Source organism: Zasmidium cellare, assembly GCF_010093935.1.
Source record: "Zasmidium cellare ATCC 36951 unplaced genomic scaffold M409scaffold_2, whole genome shotgun sequence".
NCBI classification, from domain to species: domain Eukaryota; kingdom Fungi; phylum Ascomycota; class Dothideomycetes; order Mycosphaerellales; family Mycosphaerellaceae; genus Zasmidium; species Zasmidium cellare.
In genome coordinates this window covers 887745-912530 of record NW_022986946.1, presented here as the reverse complement: position 1 = coordinate 912530, position 24786 = coordinate 887745, and the positions used below count along the sequence as shown (strand labels likewise).

The 24786-nt window shown below is 54.3% G+C and overlaps 9 protein-coding genes across 9 annotated transcripts; 5 read left to right on the top strand and 4 right to left on the bottom strand.

The window, feature by feature from the left end:
* Positions 1-1375: 1375 nt before the first annotated feature.
* M409DRAFT_62608 (uncharacterized protein) lies at positions 1376-3819 on the top strand (the record flags this gene model as incomplete). The annotated part of the gene is made up of 14 exons (XM_033815248.1): positions 1376-1491; positions 1546-1652; positions 1702-1730; positions 1785-1866; positions 1916-1970; positions 2023-2153; positions 2211-2356; positions 2413-2461; positions 2511-2578; positions 2627-2765; positions 2815-3072; positions 3131-3301; positions 3357-3445; positions 3505-3819. The coding sequence occupies 14 exons, from the start codon at positions 1376-1378 to the stop codon at positions 3817-3819; spliced, it is 1755 nt and encodes a 584-aa protein (XP_033673856.1).
* A 494-nt stretch (positions 3820-4313) lies between these two features.
* On the top strand, positions 4314-5259 carry M409DRAFT_16917 (uncharacterized protein; the record flags this gene model as incomplete). The annotated part of the gene is made up of 5 exons (XM_033803823.1): positions 4314-4345; positions 4425-4464; positions 4521-4535; positions 4599-4653; positions 4715-5259. The coding sequence occupies 5 exons, from the start codon at positions 4314-4316 to the stop codon at positions 5257-5259; spliced, it is 687 nt and encodes a 228-aa protein (XP_033673855.1).
* A 557-nt stretch (positions 5260-5816) lies between these two features.
* On the bottom strand, positions 5817-7713 carry M409DRAFT_16916 (uncharacterized protein; the record flags this gene model as incomplete). Its single annotated transcript, XM_033803822.1, has 3 exons — positions 5817-6411; positions 6463-7546; positions 7617-7713. 3 exons carry the CDS (start codon positions 7711-7713, stop codon positions 5817-5819), a joined length of 1776 nt encoding a protein of 591 aa, XP_033673854.1.
* Positions 7714-10883: 3170 nt separating this feature from the next.
* Positions 10884-14578, top strand: M409DRAFT_16915 (uncharacterized protein; the record flags this gene model as incomplete). The annotated part of the gene is made up of 2 exons (XM_033803821.1): positions 10884-14493; positions 14553-14578. 2 exons carry the CDS (start codon positions 10884-10886, stop codon positions 14576-14578), a joined length of 3636 nt encoding a protein of 1211 aa, XP_033673853.1.
* A 306-nt stretch (positions 14579-14884) lies between these two features.
* Positions 14885-17902, top strand: M409DRAFT_16914 (uncharacterized protein; the record flags this gene model as incomplete). Its single annotated transcript, XM_033803820.1, has 1 exon — positions 14885-17902. One exon carries the CDS (start codon positions 14885-14887, stop codon positions 17900-17902), a length of 3018 nt encoding a protein of 1005 aa, XP_033673852.1.
* A 306-nt stretch (positions 17903-18208) lies between these two features.
* Positions 18209-18606, bottom strand: M409DRAFT_16913 (uncharacterized protein; the record flags this gene model as incomplete). Its single annotated transcript, XM_033803819.1, has 2 exons — positions 18209-18388; positions 18448-18606. The coding sequence occupies 2 exons, from the start codon at positions 18604-18606 to the stop codon at positions 18209-18211; spliced, it is 339 nt and encodes a 112-aa protein (XP_033673851.1).
* A 456-nt stretch (positions 18607-19062) lies between these two features.
* M409DRAFT_16912 (uncharacterized protein) lies at positions 19063-20184 on the top strand (the record flags this gene model as incomplete). Its single annotated transcript, XM_033803818.1, has 2 exons — positions 19063-19068; positions 19129-20184. The coding sequence occupies 2 exons, from the start codon at positions 19063-19065 to the stop codon at positions 20182-20184; spliced, it is 1062 nt and encodes a 353-aa protein (XP_033673850.1).
* A 574-nt stretch (positions 20185-20758) lies between these two features.
* Positions 20759-21341, bottom strand: M409DRAFT_62603 (uncharacterized protein; the record flags this gene model as incomplete). The annotated part of the gene is made up of 2 exons (XM_033815247.1): positions 20759-20932; positions 21012-21341. The coding sequence occupies 2 exons, from the start codon at positions 21339-21341 to the stop codon at positions 20759-20761; spliced, it is 504 nt and encodes a 167-aa protein (XP_033673849.1).
* Positions 21342-21967: 626 nt separating this feature from the next.
* Positions 21968-23388, bottom strand: M409DRAFT_16910 (uncharacterized protein; the record flags this gene model as incomplete). Its single annotated transcript, XM_033803817.1, has 5 exons — positions 21968-22553; positions 22604-22746; positions 22795-22841; positions 22891-23080; positions 23137-23388. The coding sequence occupies 5 exons, from the start codon at positions 23386-23388 to the stop codon at positions 21968-21970; spliced, it is 1218 nt and encodes a 405-aa protein (XP_033673848.1).
* Positions 23389-24786: the final 1398 nt, after the last annotated feature.

The following is a 24786-nucleotide window of genomic DNA, read 5'->3' as shown; positions in this document are numbered from 1 at the left end:
GACCTGCTCGAACATGTCTTCTGCCTGAGGCTGCACACAGTCGAAGTAGAATGCCATGTCAATCGCACACGCCGGCGTCGTCAGCGAAAGCATTCGCAGGGTGACTGGCAGTCTACGGAACGTGCTGGGGCTCTCATGTGCTGCCCTCTGTCCAATCTTGGCAATGGTCTAGGACGTATCACCCAGCAACAGTGATCACGTTGAGAAGGGAAAGTTCTCTTCAACATGAGTGCTGAACGTGTGCCATCATGAATCTCTGACAAGCCGCTGCGGCTTATTGGATTGATTTTGGAACGACCTTTGGTGAATGGTGATGAGTGGTGGCATGAGATCACCTCAAGCGATGAACCTGGCTTGACAATCATACAAGCACATCGACTACTTGGCTGTTTTGCGCGGACGCTCACGCCCTCCAGCATGTTCAACTTCGCCTGGGTATCTTTCACTGAAGATTCAACCACAGCTTCCCGGATCGACTCACTTCTCTCTGTCTTTGGTCGAGCGACTTTACGCTTTCATTGGGTGTCTTATCAGCAAAGAGGTTGGACATCGGCCCACCCGGGTCAAACTTCTCTCTGTCTTCTCTCTGATTCCTCTCTGAGGCGTCAGATCACGAAGCTCAGGTGTCTCGGCTGATAACATACAGGCATGTATCCCCGCATTCATCTAGGATCCCTGGTGGTGCATTCCAGCTCTAGCTTTTCGTATACCAGCTCAGTGCTCGGCGAAGCATTAAAGACGGCGTCCGACATGTTCACGGAAGTACGACAGACGATAGTCTCATTCACCTTCGGAGACATCATGAAGCACAATCTTTGCCCAAAAGACCCTGCCGCCGACATGAACACACATACAGACTAGCAAGAGAACGGAACACCAGCGTTTCGAACGACCTGATCACCAACTTGGATAATCCAGAGTCTTGCGCCAAGTCCACAGAACCGCTCGACCGCCATGCAGCTTCTCCCATCATCCGTGTACCAAGTAGCGGATGTCAGGAGCAAAAGACTGACTCGGATGACATGGCCACACTCTTCCAAGCCCAATGTTACGCAGAATTGGCAGCATCTCCGCACATAGGCTTCTCCTCCGCTTACGAACTGGACCAAACAGAATGAGCAACCCCATGTCAATGGCTTAAAGGAGTCAGAATCCCCTCAAACACCACTCCCAGTACCTGCGCCTGCGTCTCCCCTTCACCCTGTCCCAATGTCGAAGCTCCTCCTTCTACGCCCATACTGTCGGGCCCGAGATCTGTTGAGGGGAAATCCGCTGTATACAAAGGTTCGACAGCATGTCCTCAGTTTTCCCTTCCTTCCTGGAGTAAATGCCGTCGTTGAAGAAAGTCCTATCCATCCGCGGTTTGCAAGCAGAGATGTCTGGCATCCATCAGGTCGAGCAGTATGGTCCACAAGAGCGCGTGCTCCACCGGGAGCTTGCTGAGTATGGTCGACGCCGTGCTATGGATGGTCCGTATGCGGACAACCTTGAGTCAGTGTTTCTGGACGACATACCCAAACGATGACTCTGAACTCTTTCTCCCAGCATCGATGTCTTGATCGTCGGAGCTGGGTTTGGTGGTGTCTACCTCCTCCACGAGATGCGTAAGGCTGGTTACAAGACTGTCTTGTACGAGGCAGGCACGAGCTTCGGTATGCTCAATCAACCCTCTACTTCAGTCGTACTCACTGACCTCGCCAGGTGGAACTTGGAGATGGAACATCTACCCTGTATGACTTTGCTAAACCCGAAGCAAATACGAAGCCCAAGCTGACTTGGGAAAGGGAGCACGTGTCGACTCTGAAGTACCCATCTACGAGCTCAGCATACCAGAAGTGTGGAAGGATTGGACGTGGTCTACCAATTGTGAGTGAACAATGAGAATGTCGTCGGACCATCTCACTTACTTTGCCAGATCCAAATTATCAAGAGTTGCAAGCATACTTTGACCATGCAGACAAAGTCCTCGAGTACGCAATCACTCTCCTCTACCGCCAGCACACGTACACTGACATTCCACAGGCTGAGCAAGGACTGTGCCTTCGAGACTTGTGTGACTGGGGCCGAGTTCGATGAGAAGGAGGGCAAGTGGACAGTCAAGACGGTGGATGGACGAACTGCCAAGGCCAGGTTCATGATTGTGGCAGCTGGATGTGAGTGGAATACAAGAAGGATGGTCATGCTTGACACTGGCTAACGGTACCCTCAAGTTGCGGCCAAGCGTTACATTCCCGACTTCCCTGGGCTTGACAAGTTCAAAGGCACGATGTATCACAGCTCTTTCTGGCCTCCTGAGGGCGTCGATGTCCGTGGCAAGCGATGTGCTGTGATTGGGACAGGAGCATCTGGTGTGCAGGTACGCCATCATGTTGAAGTGTGAGGTTGGGCTCAGCATACTGACCAGCTACAAAGATCGCTCAAGAATGGGGACCAATCGCTGGCTCCCTGCATGTCTTCCAGCGTGAGCAACGAAAGTACCGCTTTCTAAAAGCATGACTTACCCCCTCTAGGAACACCCAACCTTGCAGTCCCCATGGGCAAACGTGACCTCAGCGTCGAAGAGCAGAACAAGTTGAAGGCAAGTCGAAGAGACACTGACCACTGGGGTAAATGCTGACGTTCAAAGCCCTTCTATCCAGAGCTCTTCGCCTACCGCGAGCGTTGCTTCGGCGGCTTCTGCTTCGACCTGGACGAGAGGTACACCTTCGATGTTCCAAAGGACGAGCGTGAGAGGTTCTACCAGATGCTCTGGGAGCATGGTGGCTGTAAGCCCGCCCTATCCCATCACTGCCCATCGATACTGACGTCTTCTAGTCGCCTTCTGGCTTGGAAACTTCGCAGATTACCTGTACGACAACAAGTCGAACAGGGAGGCATACAACTTCTGGGCGAAGAAGCAGCGGGCCAGAATCCACGATCCTCGCAAGCGTGACTTGCTGGCTCCGCTTGAGCCTCCTCATCCTTTCGGCGTCAAGAGGCCATGTCTTGAGCAGAACTACTATGAGCAGTTCAACCGTCCGAATGTTGATGTCGTGGATATCTCGTTGAAGTCGGGCAATAGCATTGCGGAGTGTACGTTCATCCAAGTTGGTCTGCAATTGTACTCAGGGAGGCTGACTTGTCTTGGCAGTCAACGAGAAGGGCATCAAGACGACCGATGGCAAGCAATACGACTTCGATGTCATTGCCATTGCAACTGGCTTTGATATCACCACCGGCGGTATGACCAATATGGGCTTGAAGAGCGTCAAGGGCACGTATCTGAAGGACGAGTGGAAGAGGGCTGCGTATACTTACCTTGGTATGTCCATGCTCGCTGGCATCGAAATGCATCTTGTGCTGACAGATCGCCACAGGCACGACGGTCTCCGGCTATCCGAACATGTTCCACTTGTACGGACCTCACGGACCGACGTTGCTCTCCAACGGACCGACGAGTGTTGAGGTGAGTCTTGATAGAACATTCAATCAATGCTCTTCGATGTCTGACAGATCGTCGTACAGGTCCAAGGCCGCTGGATCCGCGACGCAATCAACAACTGCGTCAGCCAAAACATCAAATTCATCGACCCGACCGAAGAAGCCAGCAAGGAGTGGAAGAAGCGCATCAACGCTCTGAGCGACTGCTCCCTCTTCCCGACCACCAAGTCGACCTACATGGGCGGCTCTCTTCCGGGCAAGGCTTTCGAGCAGGTCAACTACGCTGGAGGGCTGGCGAACTACAAGCAGGAGATTCGTGCCAAGTTGCCGAAGTGGGAGGGCTTCCGTGTCGTTCCTAATGATAAGGCGGCTGGGAAGGTGGCTCCTGTGGCGGCTTGACGGTGATGATATGTCGTTGAGTCTCCGATGATGAAGGGTTCAGTATGTACGTAACGATGTGAATCCGCGTTTTCCGCAATGTCCATCTCCATGGAACGTGAAGTCTTCTGAATCATCGCCACGAGTCATGTGATCCATCTCAATGGTGTCCAGGATTCCTTTGACGAGTCGAGCTAGAGGACGCTACTCGACCTCATCAGTACGAAGCTCGTCTCATCAACTTTTCATCATCAACAAGATGAGGTTCCTGAAGCCAGGTTGCTCCACTCGACGGTTGGCAGAGGTCAAGTGAGGGGAGACAGCACGGCACAGCAGGCTGACTGGCTGGCTGTGTCTTGCGAGGTATGACGTTGGACAGTGTCGTCCCGCATCCTGTCTCTCCAGCTCAAAGGCGTTTGTAAGGCTATCACGCTCATGAACCAGTCTCTTTTGTGTGGGGAGACGAAAAATAGACTACGAAGGACTACAGGATACCAGCTCTAACAACGACAATCATGCCGACAGCAGTGGTTACCGGCGCCAACAGGTAGGACGCGACATCAGCAGCGTTGGGCAGCAACGAGAGCTTCCTACCGAGTCAAACACCAAACTGAGAGGATCAACAGTGGCATTGGACACGCTTTTGCTCAACTCCTCATTCAAGAGGTATGAGGCAAACACCACGCCATCGACGCAGCAAGCCCGACTGACACGACTCAAAGGGCTATGAAGTTCATGTATGCACTTGACCGACGAGCACACCGATCAGGCTTCATGAAGCCAGACACTGACCCTGGCAGGCTGCCGATGTGGCCGTAGGAGAGCGGCTGCAATCACTGCAATGCCGTCTACACCGTCTGCCACCCACCCATCCCGCCCCAATCCACCACGCCCAACTAACAACCCACCCCCATAGGCCTCGACGTCCGCTCCCCCGAATCAATATCCGGCTTCGCCCAACAACTCGCCAGCAAACCCATCGACATCCTCCTCAACGTTGCAGGAATCATGGCCCCAGGCGAAGCCGACACCCTCGGGCACGTCACGAAAGAAACCCTCACCTCCGTCTTCGAAACCAACACCTTCGGACCCCTCCTCCTCACGCAGTCCCTCCTCGAGAACCTCCTCGCGTCCGCCGCCCCCCGCGTCGGCATCGTCAGCAGCAGAGTCGGGAGTATAGGCGATAATAGCACGGGTGGGAGCTATGCGTACCGCGCGTCGAAGGCGGCGGTGAATTCGGTTGGGAAGAGTCTGGCGGTGGATTTGAGGGAGAAGGGGGTTGTGGTTACGTTGTTGCATCCGGGGATTACGAGGACGGGCATGGTGCCGGGGGCGGAGCAGGTCGCGGAGAGCGTGGAGCCGGAGGAGGCGGCGGGGAAGTTGTGGTCAGTCTTTATGGCGCATGGGTTGGAGGAGACGGGCAAGTTTTGGCATCGGGAGGGGTATGAGTTGCCTTGGTGAGGGGAGGGTGTTGTTGAGAGGGGATGCGGATACGGCTGTGGTGGTTATCAGTGGTCAAGCGCTGGATAACCTACATGCGTGTGGCGGTGAAGACGTCTTTGCGGGAGACAGCAGGAGGACTATCGCCTCCAAAGCGGGAGGAAATCTGACATCTTGGACAGTGGGAAGTCATGTTTACATCGGCAGTACATTCTGAATGTTAAGAGGAACTTCTGCCTCAGGCACTTGCACATGCTTTCCGACTTCACGACATATGGATAGTTCGAGCTTTATGAATATTTTCATTGTTATTATCGATACACTGCATACAACGGTCTGTGGGTATTGAGCTGCGAAGCAAACGATCTCTCTCCTCTTCACCCCATGACCCCAGCTCTGCCTAGTCCTTTAGTTCAAGGCAGCAGCATTCTGACTCCTCTTATCAACCAACGACACCCCTCCAGCAAAGCTCCGCTTTGATCACACGGCATTCGTGCCTAACGAACACAGCCCACCTTCTAACGCCTCGCCATTTCCAAGTCTCTCAACAATCAATAGTCTCCGCGAATCAAAGCTTCCTATCCTTCGTTCGGTGCCTGTTGTAATTGTCGCATATTGACCAACGCCTCAAGTTGTCGTGTTCGCTCCTCGTTCTTGGTGGCCGCCTCCTCCATCTGGCGTATGCGTTCATCCTTCTGCTCGGCTTCCGCACGTAGACGCTTGACTTCTTGCCTCATATTCTCGAGGTCGTCAATGGAATCGGTCTCCAAGCCACAGAGGCTTTCGCGCTTGCGCTTCCCTAGCATTGGTGATGTGACCAGTTCGTCCTGATCGCCAGTCTCAGATAGTCGTGAAGCTGGGGTTTCTCCTTCGTCCAGGCCCAAGGTAATATCAGTTGCATCTCTCCTCAACGATGGATTCTGCGAGTCTTGCTCTCTTGTCGCATGCACACGTCGCAAGTGTTCGTTGAGGTTCTCTTTCCTGGTAAAGCCCTTTCCGGAATGTCGCTTGCAATCCGTGTATGGACACATTAGTTGAGCCTTTGGCCCACCATGCTTCCCGTGAACTTCGCGCTCATGTCGTAGGAGTCCACCAGAATACGTGAAACCTTGTAGTTTGGCACATGATGGATGCGGACAGCGGTAAGGCCGATCGTGCTTGTCCATATGTTTGCTATGGCTTGTTAGTATTGTGAAGAAAGCGACTACTGTCATCCCAACTTACCTCCATTCACATTTTCGATCAAATGTCTGCCCTCTGCATTCTTCTGAGAAATCACAAATGAACTTGTGCTCTTCATTCATAGGAGGGTCGCCGCGCTTGAACGCGCGTGTATTCTGTCGTTTAGGATAGAACTCATCCGACGGTTCGTTTGGTGACGTCGCAGAGACTATCGAACCCGATCGACTGTGCGCTGCTGCATTCGCGATTGCAGCCACATCTTGATGTGACATTTCTGAATGCGACCGCTTTCTCGATCCCGGTTCGGCCATAGATGTATCGTGGGGCGAATGCTGAGGGCTCACAGGCGAAACGGGCGTCTGCATATTTTCTGAATCCTGCACCTGAGGCATGAAGTGCGGCCTTTGGGGGCTTAAATGGCCAGAGGAGAAGTTGTTATAGGCGTGGTACTCGTGAGGTGGCAAAGACGAGTTGGCAGATGACGCGGAAAAGGTCGCGTCCTGAGGCTGTGAGAAGTCTTGTGCGCCGGCGAAGTCGGTAGTGACTCTTATGGCCGGAGTGGACGGGTTGCGCGGACGCGGTGGCAAAGGCTGGTGCTGCGAAGACTGCTCATACACAAGTCCAGGCTGCTCCGTTTGGAGCCATGAAATGTCGTCAGCTGGGTATGCGCTGCCGCCGTTGTTGTCAAAGGCCAAGCCTGCTGAGCCCGATGAGTGAGAGTAATCCTGAGGCACCCAGAGGGAATCCGCGGAAGGGGAGTACGCGTGAGCCGACGTGGGCGCAGCGGCGGTAGCGTTGCGGTACGTGTTATTTGTACCGGTAATAGCTAGACTGCCAATCTGGTCATGTGATGGTCCGCCTGCCTGCTGGTGCTGCCCGCCTCCAGGCACGAGCGACACGTTGGCGTTGCTGTTGCTGCTGATGTTGTGGGCGAATCGCAGTGACTCACGGTGCGCGGACGAGGGCGATGGGGAAGAGGTGAAGCCGGTGGAGTGTGGCTGAGCAGAAGAAGCGGCCATCGAGGAAGTCGAGATCGATGCCTGGCCGCCCTGCGACCGCTGTGGCCCCTGCACGCCACGCGGCATCTGATTGGGCGAGACCATGCCGAAGCTCGCCAAGTCGTGTGCTGCAGTACACAAATTAACAACTTCGTTCTCTCATCACCGACTTCAGAATCTGGAATGGTTTGCGCTCACCTTGGTATCGCGCTGGGCGGTGCTGTCGCCGTACGCCGGGTAGCCAGTGGTCGATTATGTGGCTTGGCACCAGGACGGTCCCCTGTGCGTCGACCATGTTTCCTTGGTCGTCGAAGATGGGATTGCGGTTTTCCGAGTCATAAAACATCCAGCAGGCAGCCCAGAGTATAGCGAGAGAAGGTCGGATGCTCCAGGGCCATGTCGTGCTTGGCGGACGCTTGGATTTACGAAACTCGAAGAAGAACCATCCGTGCCAGCGCTTGCTGTGGTTCTTCTTACTGCCGTGGATGTACTTCGACACAAGGTTCAGGCACCAAAGCTGTTCACGAAGACAGAGAAGAAGGTGTCCAAGGTTAGGGAAACCTTTGTCGTCGGTACAAGAGGGTCAAGAACCTCGTAGCCTAAGGAGACCGGTGAACGATCGGATTCTGGATGCCGGGACGAGTCAATGGCGTTGAGTAATAGGTTGATAGGGTCTAAGAGTATTGCAACTTGTTCGCACGATAGGTGTCCGACACGGAAGTGTGTCCGACCGACACAGGAAGTTCTTGGATCCAGACGACGGGTTCGCAACTGCCTCTTTGGGCTAACTGATTCCTCTCGTGTAGAAGACTGCCAAGTGTTAGCGTGCTGTGTTCATTCACCGACCGCCCACCTTCACATGCTTTTCGAACCTTCAATGCCAGGCAGCCTTACGCAGGTCGAGAGCGCTAGTTGGTCTCTGCTCACAGCCTTCCAACGGCGCTTCCTTGTCAGACGGTCGACGGTCTAGGTACTTGTCGATTCGTATGGAAGCTTGGCGCTAGGAGTAGTTGCAGTATGCGTCTTGCTGGGTTGACGTCTGCGGGCTTGGGTATTGGCGTTTGCGTGTCCGCTTACAGAATAGATGGACCAGAGGAGAGACCTGGAAGATGACGCCAAGCTCGACGATGACGATAAGAGGTCAGGGAGAGAAGGGGAACGAGAAGACGATTGCGACGCTTCCCAAGATAATAAAACAGCAGGCCATGCCATGCTTTGCATAGCCAACCTTGGGGAATAAACAACCCCTCGTAAAAAGTGTTGAATCCGGGGCTATGTTGTGAGCTATAGAGGGCTATGTAGTGTGGTTCGCACGCGATAAAAACCTGGCGTTCCTCCTCAAGAACATCCTCAGTCATCCTCACCGGTGAAGGAGTTAGTTCGGGACGGAAGTTGAAGATGCAGAGGTGCCTTGTTCCTGCAGACATCTCCGCCAATTGAGGCGCAGGCAGCCGCGGAGGAGAATCCGTTGCCATGTTGTGGGAGATGCAGCCTGGATATGAGTGGTTGGTAGATCATGTGTTCCTCAATGCGCAGCAGCCGGCCGTCCAGGGCTGTGCATCTCGTGATCCATCTGCCCCAGTATGGCCGCCCGTCCATCTCAATCAAATGGCTCACAATGAGGCGGCGCAAGGTCTTGCAATGCAATCCATCAGATGTCGATAACGAGTCCAAAGAACGATGTTCAATTGTTTGCATTGGATTTTGCGAAGGCGTTGAGAGCCGTGTTGCAATGCCGCCTGCACAGCCGGCCGTTGGCAAGCACGGACCTTTCATGGAGTGAATGACAGGCTTGCTTGTGTTGCTCTGGAGCGCCAAATTGTGAGGTTGGTAGAGTCCAGATCAATTTTCCTTGTCGAATGGTCTGCTTTAGGGCATCTTTCAACAAGTAAAAGTCGCATTACTCCGTTCAGTGTATATCGAAGTGAGCACGCAAGGAGAATTCATCTGTGGGGTTCCATAGTTGGAAAGTCGATGTCAAACGGAGCCCTGCAACGAAGGCCAAAAAACCAATTCACTCTCATACACCTCTAAACGACCACCCTACCACACCCTTACCCTCCAAAAAGTAAATTAAACATCAACTCGAGTCTGCAAAAGATGATGCTACGGACGCGGTTCGAACTGCGTTTAATTAGAGAAACGTCAAAGAAAGATACACAGAGTTAATTTACCGCGCGCGGGTCTCCCCAGTAGAGTGTTTGCAGGCATGCGCCTGACTTAAATCTACCGCCTTAGACCACTCGGCCACCGTAGCTTTGAACTGCTCTCAACCAGTTCGGAGGCTTGCAGAATCAGAGCGGATATAGCCGTGTCATTATATGTACCTCCATCTCAAAAAAGTGGGTCCAAAGGTCGAACGTTGAAGGAGTGAAGGTTACGGAGGCAATGATAGCCTCATCAAGGCGTGTGGTTGACTGGACCTGCAAGCTGATGATGGAGCTTCAAGTCTGGAAACATTTGGACAGAACAACCTGTAACAAGGAGAGAACGAAGTCATAGCACTGGGCTGGCAAATTGTCACCTGCTAGTGGGCAACGACGCAGGAAATTGAGAAAGGAGTTGCAGGGGAGCAGACGATGCTCTACAATATCCTCGTCCGCCTACGTGCTTGGCCGACAAGATTGAATTTGATGTAGATACACGCTTATAGAATTGAGGATCTTGGTTCGAAGCCCGTGAGGTGTTCCTTTCTGAGCATTGAACTCGGAACATGCTGTGATTGACCTGTCCACGGAGACATACGCCTCGAGTCTTGAGTTTCTGGCGGGCGGTTCAGGCTCCTGTAAAACAACAATACGGGCGGGTTGCTTTACAGAACTACAAGCACACTGTGCTGGCGTGAAGTTTGACATGCCCAGATGCATCCAATGCTCAGCCCGGAGTTCAGTTGAAGACGAGTTCCGTAGACAATTCCAACGCGGTGGGAGTTGAGAGCTGCTTCTTTCATTGCTGTAGTGCATGACCGTAGACTGTCGTAAGGTTAAGCTCGTCGTCGACATGTGGATACTGCAGTTTTAAAAAGGTGAAATGTTGTTGAAGTAATGCAGGTCAGAGAGAGATTGCAGTGGCTGGCAGAGAAGCCGATGTCTGGCTGGCGCTGATGACATAGCGAAGTCCAAGCTTGCATGAGGTGTGCATGCGCGGCGGCGGAAACAACAAGGAAACCTCACATTCATCTGCCATGCCCACCGACCAGGCTGCCTGAAACGTCGCTGGGCCACTCCTCCCATACCGTCGTCGTCGACATTCCCGCTGCCCTCCGCCGCCCTCTTCCGCCGGCGTGCAACCGACATATTCGTCTCCTGAGCCGACAGCGGCAAGCCGTGACAGCGGCAAGCCGTGACATTGCTGGTCTGACGGCCAGCCCACGTGTTCTGGTCGCACTTTGTACATCTACCCATTTGGTTGCCTTCAGCACTCAGTGAATACCTCACTACACGCGTCGCCGCCGCCGCTTTGACTATGGGTCTATTCCTTGGCTGCTACCGGGCGGTCTTCGACTACCAGGCCCAGAGCGACGAGGAGCTTGAAATTAAGGAGGGCGACCTTCTACTCGTTCTGGAGAAGAGCACAGAGGATGATTGGTGGAGATGCAAGAAGAAGGCGACATCTGATGATGACGAAGAGCCTGAGGGCCTGGTGCCAAACAACTACATTGAAGAGGTGCATCCTATCTACCAGGCCAAGGCTTTATATGACTACACCAAGCAGACAGATGAGGAATTGAGCTTCAAGGAGGACGCTCGGCTGGATGTTTACGATGTTAGCGACCCAGATTGGACACTGGTGGGCGCTCACGGCGAGTATGGCTTCGCCCCTGCAATATACATTGAGCGTCTAGATTCTGCTGCGGCGGCACCGCCGACTCGCAACCTGGCACCAGCACCTCCACCCATGCCCGCGAGGCCACCAGCTGCTGATGATGGACCGATCCCTGGTGAGGCCGATTATCCTGATCCGGGCACCCGTCCAACGCCGTCTCCCGATCCGCCTGCCAACAATCCTGCTGCACAATTAGCAGGAATCATTGCGCAAAGGACTGGGGGCACACAACCGTCACCGAGCACAGAGCGCGGACTCGCTTCGCCTCCACTGCCCCAGAGACCGCAATACACACCCGAAGAGAGCGACGAGGAGGCAGCACCTTCTCTTCCACAACGACCACCCTCGCAGAGTTACCCTGTTTCACCGCCGTCCCGGCCACAAGTCCAATTCGCTTCGCCTCGGGATACAGAGCCACCAGGAGTCTTACCTTCACCTCCACACAACCGAGTAATCTCGACATCGTATGAGGATGAATATGGAGAAGAAGCTCAACGTTCGCCTGGTGGCTTCCACCTTTACAACATCCACGAGATGGTCTCACACATGGGCAAAAACAAGAAAATGCCGACAACATTGGGCATCAACATTGCCAAAGGAATTGTCATGATCAGTCCTGAGAAGAGCAGAGACGGCCCGAGCAAGGAATGGACCGCCGACAAGCTTACCCATTACAGTATTGAAGGCAAGCACGTGTTTGTGGAGCTCGTGCGGCCCAGCAAGAGCATAGACTTCCACGCCGGAGCAAAAGATACTGCGCAGGAGATCGTCGCGGCTCTGGGTGAGCTCGCCGGCGCTGCAAGAGGAGAAGGTCTGCGGGAGGTCCTAGCTGCAAGCGCGGGCACTGGGGCTGCTGGCAAAAAGCTGGGTCAAATGTTGTATGAATTCATGGCACAGGGCGCCGACGAGGTCACCGTAGCTGTCGGCGATCAGGTCATCGTTCTTGACGACACTAAGAGTGAAGAGTGGTGGATGGTGCGCCGATTGAAGAATGGGAAAGAAGGCGTGGTTCCATCGTCCTATGTCGAAATCACTGGCGTTGTACCCTCCACCTCAGACAGCATTTCCGGATTGACTGCGGCGCGAAGTACGGTGGAGCAAAACAGACTGGAAGAGGAGCGTCTCGCTAAAGAGGCGTCTAAAAGAGACAAAAAGCGCGATGGAGAGGTCGTACCTCCAGAGCGTCGCAGCAGTCTTGCAGGCGACACGAGACGCACATCGATGCGTGGTTCTGATAAGCGTGGCTCAAAAGAGCAGCCCAAGAGTAAGCCGAACTCATCAAGAATAAGGACATGGACAGATCGATCAGGAAGCTTCAAAGTGGAGGCAGAATTTATTGGACTTCGAGAGGGCAAGATTCATCTTCACAAGTTGAATGGTGTCAAAATCGCAGTGCCTGTGGCTAAAATGGCGGTCGAAGACCTGGAGTATGTGGAGCGCGCGACAGGGGCGAGCTTGGATGAGGACAAGCCTTTGTCGGACATCAAGCGACGCAACACGCAACGACAGAAAGACGGTGATCGCCAAAATGGTACACGAGGTGCCGGAGCTGGAGCGAGCGTGCAGAAGAAAGACGAGTACGACTGGTTCGATTTCTTCTTGCAGTGCGGTGTCAATCCTCAGATTTGTGAGCGTTATGCTGGCGCTTTTTCAAGAGACCAGATGAGCCCAGAAATCCTGCCTGAGGTCAACGAGCAACTACTACGAACGCTTGGACTCAAGGAAGGTGACATTCTACGGGTGATGAAGTTCCTTGACAACAAATACGACCGTACACGGGACGTTGCCTCACCGAGCGGACAGGATGCAAATGGAGCTGAGGGAGGTTTGTTCTCTGGGCCTGGCGGTGCGCTCAGAAACAATACTCGAAAGGGGAGACCAGCGCCAGCGGTTCAGACGAACGATGTTGTGGATGAAAGCGCGTTCAAGCCAAAGACGGAGAGTCCAGCGACCAATGAGCCACCAACAGACGCAAAAGCAACACCGCTCACGTCTGCTCCAGCACGGCAACCTACCGGTGGTTTCGATGATGATGCCTGGGACGTCAAGCCAGCAAGATCGCAGACTCCAACTGCCACAGCCAGTTCTACACCTGCGCCAGCCCCTGCGCCAGCTCCTGCACCAGTGATTGAACCGCCCAAGCCAAAGCTCAACGATGACCTCGTTTCGCTTACGATCTCTAACCCGCCCTTACAGCCCACGCCCGCTCCAGCACCAGCTCCCGCACCAGTTGCGGCGCCCGCTCAACCTGCCCAACCACAGCAACCACAGCAACCAGCTGGTGCAAACCAGGCTATCTTCGACAAGATTGCTGCCCTCGCGCCTGCTAATCGCCCACCTCAACAACAGCCGATGCAGACTGGATATCAACAGCCGCCCATGCCCCCTATGCAGACTGGCTTTCAGCAGCAGCCCCCCATGCAACAGCAGCAGACTGGCTTCCAGCAGCAGCAGCCCATGCAACCGCAGCAGACGGCGATGCCACGACAAAGACCGGCACCACCGCCTCAGCAAGCGACTGGCAGTTCGCTTAATATGCCTCCGCCTCCGCGGGCTTCCTCTGCTCCAGGATTCCCTCAACAGTCTTCTTTTGGGCCTTCACCTTTGCAGCCTCAATTGACTGGGTATCCCCCTCAAATGCCGCCGCCACAGCAACAATTCCAGCCGATGCAGCCGCAGCAAACATCGTATCAGTCCCCCACAGGATATGGCCCAGGCTTCCAACAATCAAACGGAATGCCACCGCAGCAGAATGGCATCCCAGCGATGCAGCAGAACTACCCTGCCTTGCAACCACAGCCAACGGGTTTCCAGCCTCAATCACAATTCGGTCAGCAGCAAGCACAGCAGCTGGGTATGGGTCAACCGACCTACCAGCAGCAAATCATGAACGGTCAACAGAGCGGCTCGCCTTTTGCAGATCCGCCAAGGCAGCAATTCCAGCCCATCCCTTCTGGTTTGTCGAACTCGTTTACTCCGCAACAGACTGGCTTCCAGCCGGCCTTCAGCATATCGCAACCGACCGGCATCAATGGGTTCGGAGCACAGCCGACGCAACCAGCGCCTCAGTTACCACCTCAGCAGACTGGAGGTGTGTTTGGCCCGTCCCAGCCTGTCGCGCCTCAGCAGACTGCTGCGCCCTTGGTGGCTCAGAAGACAGGACCGCCACCGCCCGTACGATTTGGCGTGCAGCCCGGAGCAAAGCCGCTAGTACCACAGCCGACTGGCAGAGCCAATCTGTCCAAAGCAAGTAAGTTTCTTCTCTCAATGAGAACATCTAAGCTTTCAAATGCTGACCATCTCTCCCAGCTCCTCAGAATCCATTCGGCTTCTAGACATACGCCGAGCTCGTTTTTGTAGGATGTCAATCGGAATGGGAGGTGCACACGTGCACCTCATGTATATAGTGTAATTCGCTCGCTAATAGTACTGCTGAATACTGTGACTACTTCTCGAAACATGTGAAAGTGATGTTAAGTGAATCGTAACCACAACTTCTGCTCCCTAGTGTGATTATGCGCTAGCGGCAATCCCGCTAGATTGGCGAATGACGTGAGGCTTATTTGGCATCGAAAAACTACGGTATCCATAGATTGACTCCATGTGCAAGGACAAACTCAACTAACAAGAGACATGAGGCAATGTCAGACATCCAGCTCTACCTGCTCGAGGTAGACAAGAACAAGCCTGAAGCGGAACGGATAGCCACGCAAAGTGCCACCAAACTCCAGGAAAAACAACTAAAACTCATCGACCTCATCACCAGCCTCGAGGAGTACATCAACAACAAAAGCGACGGCGCCATCCGCGCCAAAGCAGTCGCCTACCTTGCCGATGTGCTCGAACATGTCCCTCTAAAGGTCTTGTCGGGCCAAGAAAGAAGGCTTCTGAACGACTTCATTCTTGGCCGATTGGAGGGCGATGTCGAAGGCGTCGGGGCTTCAGCGAGGGCGCTGCTTGCGCTCGAAAGCCTTGGGAAATGGGACGCGGAGACTGCACAGAAGGTGATGCGGACGTTCATGGACCATACGCATCCTATTCGGCAGTTCAAGCTCCAGACGGAGCGATATCCGATCATTCAACTCGTGGACCGTTTGCTGGCCAAGTATCGGACGGCTATCAAGCAGATTCACGAGGATGACCCACAGTTCATGGAAGGCTTCATATCGTACTTCGAAGGTGAGAAGGATCCACGGAACTTGATGATTGTGTTCTCGTTGCTTCAGGTCCCCATGGCTGAGTGGGATATTCAAGCCAACGCACAGGATATGTTTGAGGCTGTCTTCAACTACTTCCCGATTACGTTCAAGCCACCGCCAGACGATCCATATGGTATTACTGCGCAGGATCTGAAAGATCGGCTGCGAGACTGCATAGCGGCGAACTCTGATTTTGCTCCTTATGCGTTCCCGGCGTTGCTGGACAAGCTGGACTCGACCTCGATCAACACGAAGAGAGATGTGTTGCAGACGCTCCAAGCATGCATCAGTCGGTACCTTGCCAACACGATCAACCTATACTCCGTTACCTTGTGGGACGCATTGAAGTTCGAGATTATAAACATTCAAGAGGAAGACCTTGCGCAGGAGGCGCTGAAGGCTCTCGAACTCATCGCTGAGAAATTCGCAACATCCGAAGGACCGCTCAACTCATACATTCGCCCCATCGTGAAGGAGTGCAACGAGCACCTCGAAGACGCGCCGACAAAGCAATCACAAGGCGCTGGCAGGATTCTGCATGCCGTCTCCAAGGCTGGCCCTACAGTAGCCGACAAGATTGCTAAAGGGGTGTTCCCAGTTTTGTTCACGCTTTTCCAATCTTCGGAATCCATTGCAAAACGGAGAGGGCTTATCGAGGTCTTCAATCAGATCGTGAGCGCATATCGAGACCTTCAAATGTCAGATCCAAAAGCAAATGCAGAGGCCTTGCAAGCCTTTGCCGACGATGCTCTCAGCGCTATGGTCCGTGCTATTGCCAATGCACCAAAGGCTGAAGTCTCCTTCCGGCTGGCAGCGTTAAGCGGCCTTTCGCAACTAGCAACTGTTCGCAGTGCTCTGTCAGAAGATCAGATCAAGCGTGCCATAGACGCGATCGACGAAGTCATCCTGCACGAGCGAATCGAAGGCCATGGCGACATCAGTGCGGAAGCTGTCAAGAGCTTGGTGGACGTTGCCCACGCCCTGCCGGAGGCCGTACGCCAGCAATCAATACCAGCATTCATGGTGCAGCTACCAGATGTACCGCAAGATGGAGCGTCCTGGAAGCCGGTGCTAGAAGCATTTGTCCAGCTCAGCTCAGAGCAGCAGATCTTTGACACAGTTGCCGTCCGCATCAAGAACAAGTTGAACGCTGCGAAGTTTCAAAATGCATCGAAGGAGTACCAGCGTGCGCTTCTCCTAGCTCTTCTCTACGTGTTCACTTACGGGTCGCCCATGCGAGAAGACGGCACAATTCGAAGCTCGTACTTCTCCGACTACGCTGAGCCCCTGATTGACAGGCTTCGAGATGCTCTACCTTCCGAACAGGATGATTCGACTGCAGAGATCATCGGTCGCCTGACCAATGTGATTCTCAGACAACAATCGCCACATTTTCAAAGCTCAATATACAACAAGAACATGGAATGGATGCTGTCTTCCGCTGATGGCATCGACACCGCCGACTCGAGAGTGCGTCGATTCGCGCCGTTCTCGACGTACTACTATGCCTCCCTACGCCCTGAAATCGTCGATCCATCGAACATTGTCTCCTTGCTGAAAGCAGTCTCTCACTATCTTCTGGGCGGAACACAAGACTCTACAGGCTCGAGCATCGTTGCGCGACACTTGTCGCTAGTGATCAACAAGTTCCTCAAGTCCGACTCGATGCAGAGAACGCTCCAGGATGCAGGCATAGAAGTCGAAGCCTTGCTCAGTGGTGAAGCAACCCCTGAAAAAGTCACCGTGGCTTTCGCAGTTGTCAAGGCTCTCATCATCCAAGGCCGAAGCGGTGCATTGATGATGAAGTACATTCAACTCCTATTACAGACCCTGCCCAAAGCGGACAAGACATTTGCACGAAGATTCGCTGAACTGCTGGCTCCCGATGACATTCTCACCAAGGACAACCATTGCTTGGTATCGAACCTCTACAAGCAGAAGACCTTCAGCCAGACTATTTCACCCATGGTCGAAAGCGTGAGGACCGCAGAAGCGAGTGTGAAGCCCAAGTACCTCGTTGCCATGTCGGGCATTCTGAGATGGCTTCCCTACTCTATCATCGAGTCCTCGCTAGGCTCCCTAATGCCCTCACTACTTCAAAGCCTGGATCTGAACGACAAAGCCGACCAACCTGTCAAGGACTCCACTCTGACCGTGTTCGAATCACTCTTGATGCACGACCCGAACATCGCAGCAGAGCACTCAGCATCGCTCATCACGCGACTGCTGAACGCAACTTCGGGCCCTGGCAACGTCGCCAAAGTCAGGGAGAAGGCACTGCAGTGTCTGACGCTTGTGCCGCGGCAGCTGAAGAGTGAAGCTGTGGTGCCGTACCGGAGACCGGTGGTTAAAAAGCTGCTTGGATGTCTTGATGATGCGAAGAGGAACGTGAGAGCGGCTGCTGTGAAATGTAGAAGTGCTTGGTTGGCGTTGGAGGAGGGGGCTGATGAGGAGGATTGAGTGGCAGAACGAATAGGACCTTTCGTATGATAGAGAGTCCTCGCGGTTGGACATAGATTTTCACAAAACATCAATACATTGGTTGGCATGGTCATGCTCGGGACATAGTACGCGGGATGATGATTGCAGATGGTACTTTGGAACTTGGCGGAGACGTCATGTCATTCGAGAAGTCTGTAGATGTCCTCCCATCACTGAGATTCCTAGGCGCATGCAGAACAGAACCACATTCCATGGATCCACCGTACACATGCGCTTTTCTTCCAACCCGAATGCTTTGCTTCCTCCATTTTGACTGCGACACGCTTAGTCGAACAGACCGAAGCCCATGTCCTCGTCGGACTCCTCCTTCTCCTCTTCCTTGGCCTCCTCCTTTGGTGCCTCCTCGGCAGCACCACCGGCAGCGGCAGCACCACCGCCAGCAGCTGGGGCGGCGGCACCACCAGATGGGACGGAGGCGAGCTTGGCAGAACCCTCAGAGATCAGCTGCAGATGTCTAGTTAGTACATGTGTTTCTTCATCCCTCGCTTGAAATTTAGCCGTACCTCGTTGATGTCCTTGCCCTCGAGTTCGCTGAGGAGCGAGCTGAGACGCTCGTCATCACCATCGATGCCGACGGCGGAGAGAACGCCCTTGATGTCCTCGGCGGATGGGGAGGAGTTGCCAGCGAGGCCGAGGAGGAGGTATGCCGCGAGGTACTTCATTTTGATGGTTTCTGGAGAGTATTCTGTCAGTGAATGATTCCTGGTGGATTGGGAACGGCGACGCTCACGGTTGGGGTTATGAGGTGTAGGAGAACAGGAGAATCAATCGATTTAAGCGCGGAGTTGGGCGCAGACTGAGACTTCAAGTCCTGGATGTGGGTTGTCGCGATATGTCGTCGGTTTTGGGGCTTTCGCTAATTTGTTGAAGTGGACGGCTGCCAAGATTTGTCAACGGGAGCTACCGACACTAGCGCCCGCTCGCTGGAAACGACAGTCGGGCTTCTCGAACAGCGTGGCACATATAAAGAGGCCCGCAACTCACGCGATCTCCTTTGTCTTCTGCATTCTTCTTCAGCATCCGCCGGACGCAGACGCCTCTGTGTGTCTTCACTGACATGCTCTTCCATCGCAGCCGCATACTCTCCAGATAGCGATTCTCCGCCTTCTGGATACGCCATGACGGTAAGCATCTGTGACTCTTCGCTTTGGCCATATCCGCAGTCGAGACTGACTCACATGCAGTCCTTCTCATCACTCCTCTCGTCCATCTCTGGACAGCCTCAGGCACCGCAACCGAGGCCTACAACTACATCGAAGCCCTCAGGCGCATCGGCCGGTGCGCAGGCCTTATCAAACGGGGCCCGGCCTCAGACGAGCAATGCCGCAGCGGGTGTCAAGCGCAAGCCCGAAGACCAGGCAGCAGCCCCAAAGTCCAAGGTAGTCAAGACTGAGGTCAGCGTGCCTGTACGGCCACCTGGGCAATCCTCGACCGCAAAGGCTGCCCCGCCTGCCCCCGCTGGCGAATACCGAGGAACCGCGCGAGGTCCAGGAGCGACTACCTCCTCAGCACGACCGATCGCAAAGCCTGTCCCAAAGCTGAGCACAGCCACTACAGCCACCGCATCAGCATCCACCACCCAAAGCCCCGCCGTGCCAAATGCCGCCCCAAAGAAGCGTGGGTTCGCCTCTCTCATGGAAAAGGCCAAGGCTGCCCAAGAGGCCGCCAAAGCCGTTGGTTCTAGTACGATCAAGCACAAGCCCGTGGAGCGATTGTCGAAGCGTGAGCGGGCGAAGTTGGCAGAAGAGGCAGCCAAGCAGCAAAAGGCGGGTGGCAAGGCGGGCAAGCTGGTCGCGAATGATAGAAGCAGGAGCGGTACACCAGTTGATGCGAAGGGCGGACTCAAGAAGGCACCAGAGCCTACATACAAGGGAACAATGAAGAAGGGAGTGGAGAGGCAGGAATTCGCATACAAGGGTACTGCGCGGAAAGCAGAGCCTGGAGCACCAAAGGCCAAGACAGCCGCCACGAAGGCTCGTGAGAGCAAGTACAACGGCTATGTTAGCTGGTCGGATCTCGACGATGCAGAAGATGATGAGGAAGAGGGCTACGATTCAGAGTCCGACATGGACGCAGGCTTCGACGACATGGAGTCTGAGGAGAAAATGGCACTCGCCGCGGCCAGGAAGGAAGACCAGGAGGCCCTGGAGGAGGAAGAGCGTCACAAGCGAGAGAAGCTAGAGCGGAAGAGGAAACTTCAGGCTCTTAGCAAGAGCGCGGCTGCTCGCAAGAAGTTCTAAGACGTTGATGCTTTAACGGGACACGAATGGGCAACTACATGGCTTTGGCTTAGGCGTTGAATACGGACGAGTGCATTACAGCGGGCATTATCTTAGCGATGGAGTTGGATGGCTTCACTGTTGTTGAATGTCTCGAGGGGCATATACGCTCGCATTGTATAGGTAGAGCTGAATCCAACGAATTGTCACATGCAAATTTGGCTCAAGAACCCCACCTTTCTCGACATTTCTCATGTCCGGGATTGATTCAGAGACACGAACGAAGTCAACCTGAAAGGAGGAGAAGAAGTCAAGGCACAACAGGTCAAACGTGTTTTTAGCTCTGGGTATCTCGTGGTCCATGCCGTCCCAAATGCATCGCCTCGTTAGCTTCTTCGCTTTCAATCCAAAACGCCACGCTCTAATAAAACCACATTCACGCATGCAACCCTCATGCTGTCCTTTTCGCAAAGAGCATGTCATACCGTATCTTACAACATTAACGGGCTAAGAGGAGGGAGTTAGTATCCCAACATCAACGGCCTCGGATATAGTTAGTATCCATTCACAAACGAGTTTGGCACTTGTTGGAGACTTACCCCAGGTAATCCTCGCGGATGCTGCCGATCGCGAACATGGCACCTATCTCGCCTCGGATACCCTTGATCCGTAACCGTACTTGGCTGCCCTTCTCGATCATTTGCTCTGAGTTGTCGGTGAAGGAAGGTGTCGAGCCCTCGACAGTGTACTTGAGCTGGTTCGGGATCATCTGCCCAGCTCATCTCGTCAGTCTCATATCCCTCTCACACTGCATTTTATCCACACGTTGTTCATAATTCCGAACATACCGCTTTGCTCACGAACACATTCATCCCACCAACATCCACGAAGAAGCCATTGTTCACCACGTTCGTCACCATCCCATCCACCACCTCACCCCGGAAAGGCCGCCACACCAGCGCCCGATACGACACGTTGTACTTCGCCATGCCCGTCCCCGGCACGAGCATCGGCTCGCTGATCTCGTCAATCTCTATGATCTGGATGATCATGAGCGTTCCCTCGATCGTGCCCTCGAGGTCGGAGTGCAGTTGTTCCTTGATCTTTTCGGTCGCGGCGCTGTCGAAGAAGGAGGGGTGCATCGTGAGCTCGCGCTCGCGGTGGGCGATGAAGAACATGGTGGTCGGAGGTGGGGTGGGTGGTTTGGCAAATGAGTGTGCTGTTCGCGGAAAGAACTCGTGGGTGGACGTCGAGTGGTGTCCGAGCCTCTACTATCGCAGCCCGAGTCGAGAGTTGGAGTTCTGCGAATACGTCGCTACGGATACTGTCGCACCCACGCCAGAGGGTCTATTCCTCCAAGTCCACAGCTTTCTCGAGTTGAAACTGCTGGCACCAACTGCGTTTCCGCTCTGAAGTGTTGCCCGGTCGCTCGTGTCGTGTCGCGAGATTGAGAGGGGGTACGGGGAGTGGCGGCGGCGAAGGATGAATAGTGGAAGCCTCTTGACGAGCGACGAGGTCGACAGCGAACAACTTGAAAGGCAGCATCTGAAGTTGAAGTCGCATGGGCCGGAACGGGTTTAGCGATAACCAATCACGTGACCATTTAACTTCACCAAACAACATGCTGCAAAGATTCAACTTTCTCATGATTGATCCCAACTACACAAATTCATCTTCTGTTGCCTATACTGGTCCCGTGTCCTACCCAAGGCTTTGCAACCGCCGTCTCATCATCATAGACAAACGCCATTCCGATGCTAGTCCCACGCCACCGATCCAAATCCACAACTCCGCAACGCGTGTGTCATGCAAGCATTTCTCTAGACGGCAGCATCGGGGCCTGGTCGTGCTGGACTTCGTACGCCGTCTCGCGAAGTATCACCATCTCGTCTCCTGAGCTGTCGCTTCCCACGCTGCTGTTTGCGCGCCACAGCTCAGGGCTGTACGGCTCTGCCGAGACGGATGCGTACGCGACTGCTCCCTCTGGCCGTAGTCTCAGAGGCTCATCGCCTGCCACGTTGTTCACATGTGCTGACGGTGGGACACGGAGATCTGGCGGTTTCCTGCTCTCGGGACTCTTGTTATCCGTGCGACTCTGGGACGGCGATGCGGATTTGGCTTTCTCCGTTTTCGATGAGTTGCCGGTCGATCCTGATACGTTGGAGAGGCCGTAGCTGTCCTCGCCTTTGCCTCTTGTGAAACCCAAGCCGAAGCCTGTCGCGAAGTTGTCTGTAAAGCTCTTCAAGGCTGACAGAGTACTCGATCCGATGGCGTACGCGAGTTCGACCTCCAGCCAGATGGTGACGAGTGCGCTATCTAGTCCCACATCTGTCTCCTTGTGGTTCAAGAGTAATGTGTAGTAATTCCTTCCGATGGAGAACCCCAAAGCTCTGGAGACTGACGTTAGATGGAGCATATCCCGCCACTGACCGAGACTTACGGTAATCTGATCCAGAAAGCCACGGTGATGAAGAGCTTCTTCGACTTCGCCATATGCAATTTCCAGACGAGGTGGATCGGCAGCAACAACAGGAGGATCTCGGTAGCGACATCCAGTCCAGTTATCGCTTGCCATCGAGCAGCCTAGGCATCGAATCAGAAGAGGTCAACGGACAGTGAGTGATTGTCTACCTGGGAACCACAAGTATCCGAATTGTCGCTAAACGCCCAATAGTATCCTGTCATGCTTTAGAGCAACTCAAAACATATAGGCCTCCTATTACGTACCAGATTTTGGATGGCATCCTACCGTCACAACAAGTATCGATACGAATCCCAGTACTCCCACAACGGCGTTGCAGCTCTGATATAGTATGATCTGTGATGGTGTCTTGGTGATGCGCGTAAGGAAGGAGAGCATTGCGCATTTCGACAGATAAAGCGCAACGAAGAACAGCACGATACCGGCAATCGAGGCCTGGAGGACGATCAGCATCGATGCGCGACCTTCACTTCACTCTCGCCTCAGCCCACCTCATTGAGTCGCGCCAAGTCGCCTTGTTGCAGGATGCTTGGCCATGTCTTTCCCAACCCGTAACTCATCGCAGCGTAATCGGCTCCCGTATGTCCCAGCGATACCAGCGTCGCCGCTCCAATGACCACATCATCGACACCGTACGCGCTCTTTCGAATCCAAAGTCGGAGCAGGGCAATGCATATGGTGAAGACCAGTGAGAGACTGATCACGAATAGGAGCGAGTTCTCGTGCCCCTCGCGCTGAGGCATTTCTGAACCGCTGTGGAGCCTCGAGTGCTCAGGCGAGTCGAGGAAACGGACGTCTGGACGTTGGATTGTGTGATTTGATTCAATGCGGCCGAGTCAAGACCTCACGTTGGAAATGGTGTTGGAGCACTTCGAAGCAAACGCGGGTCTGGCCGGCCTCAACCGCCACCGAGCGCGCGGAAACGGTGCGGTCATTCACTTGTAGGCTGGGCTTGAAGCAGGTGTTTGAAGGAAAGACATCGACCTACATTGGCGGGAGGCAAGCCCGGTAGCACTCGCAACAGCGCAGTGTAATTGTGAGCGCTGTGTGCAACCACACGCGCATCAGCTGTCTTCGGGTCTTCACAGATTAGGGGCGTCCTCGCCGCAATGTCCCCAAGGAGCGTCCCTGAAGCGGGAATGCACAGTTTGCAGCAGAGTGATGAAAGAGAGAGGGAGAGAGACTTACCTTGCTTTAACAGCACGGCTGACCCGTTCCATTAAACACAACCTCTTCGCTGTCCGCGGGTCCCTGACATGACATGACGCTCGTCATATCTGGGCACACATGTTGTGGTCGAACCTCTCAGCATCCAGCCATGTGACACAGCCGGGCAGGGCATGGATGCTCAGTGGCCTCACCCATGCTTACGCTGCAGGGCTCACTTGTGCCTTCATTGGAAGGCTCATTTGCTTCTGCTTTTGTTCGGAGCCTCACTTGCATCCTCACTGAAGGACTCAGATATATCCTCATTGAAGGACTCAGATGTACCTCCATTGGAGGACTCACATGTATCTTCAGTCAAGGCGGGCGACCGCAGGGGAAAGACGAGCGTTTCGGTGGGGCGTTACACGACAGGCTGGTACATCGCTCTTCCTCGGCGCTGCTCGTTTGTTCGAAGTTCGTGCTACGGGAGCGGATGCGCAATTCCGTGCGTCGTGACACCTGCGATCCGCCCACCTGGCTTGCTCTTCGGACAATTTAGCAAGGGGCGTCGCTGGCATGCAATCATCGCGTCTGCCGCCGCCCTACAGCAGCAGGCGATGGCGGCGCACCAGAACCCAGATCGTGTCACGGGCAGTGGTGAGACCTGTCAGCGAGAGGAGAATCTGGAGCACGCAGGCCTCGGGGCCCAATGCATTAACCCGTTGGGCGAGGGTGCGCATCGAGGACTCAAGCCAGTTGCATCTGTACGTAGAGACATCCGTCCAACGTGTCACAACAACAACGGCAGCGGCGCTGGCGGAGATCAAGATGGAGCCAGCGCTGCTTGTCCTGTCCTGCCTGGGGTGTTTGCTGTGCGATTCCCATCCGTCACAAATGTGAAAAGTTGACAGCAGTCGAGGTCGTCGGCAGTGCGGCAGCAAGCCGTTTGGCACATCCGTCCGCTTCACTTCATTCATCAGACGTGCTTGCCACGC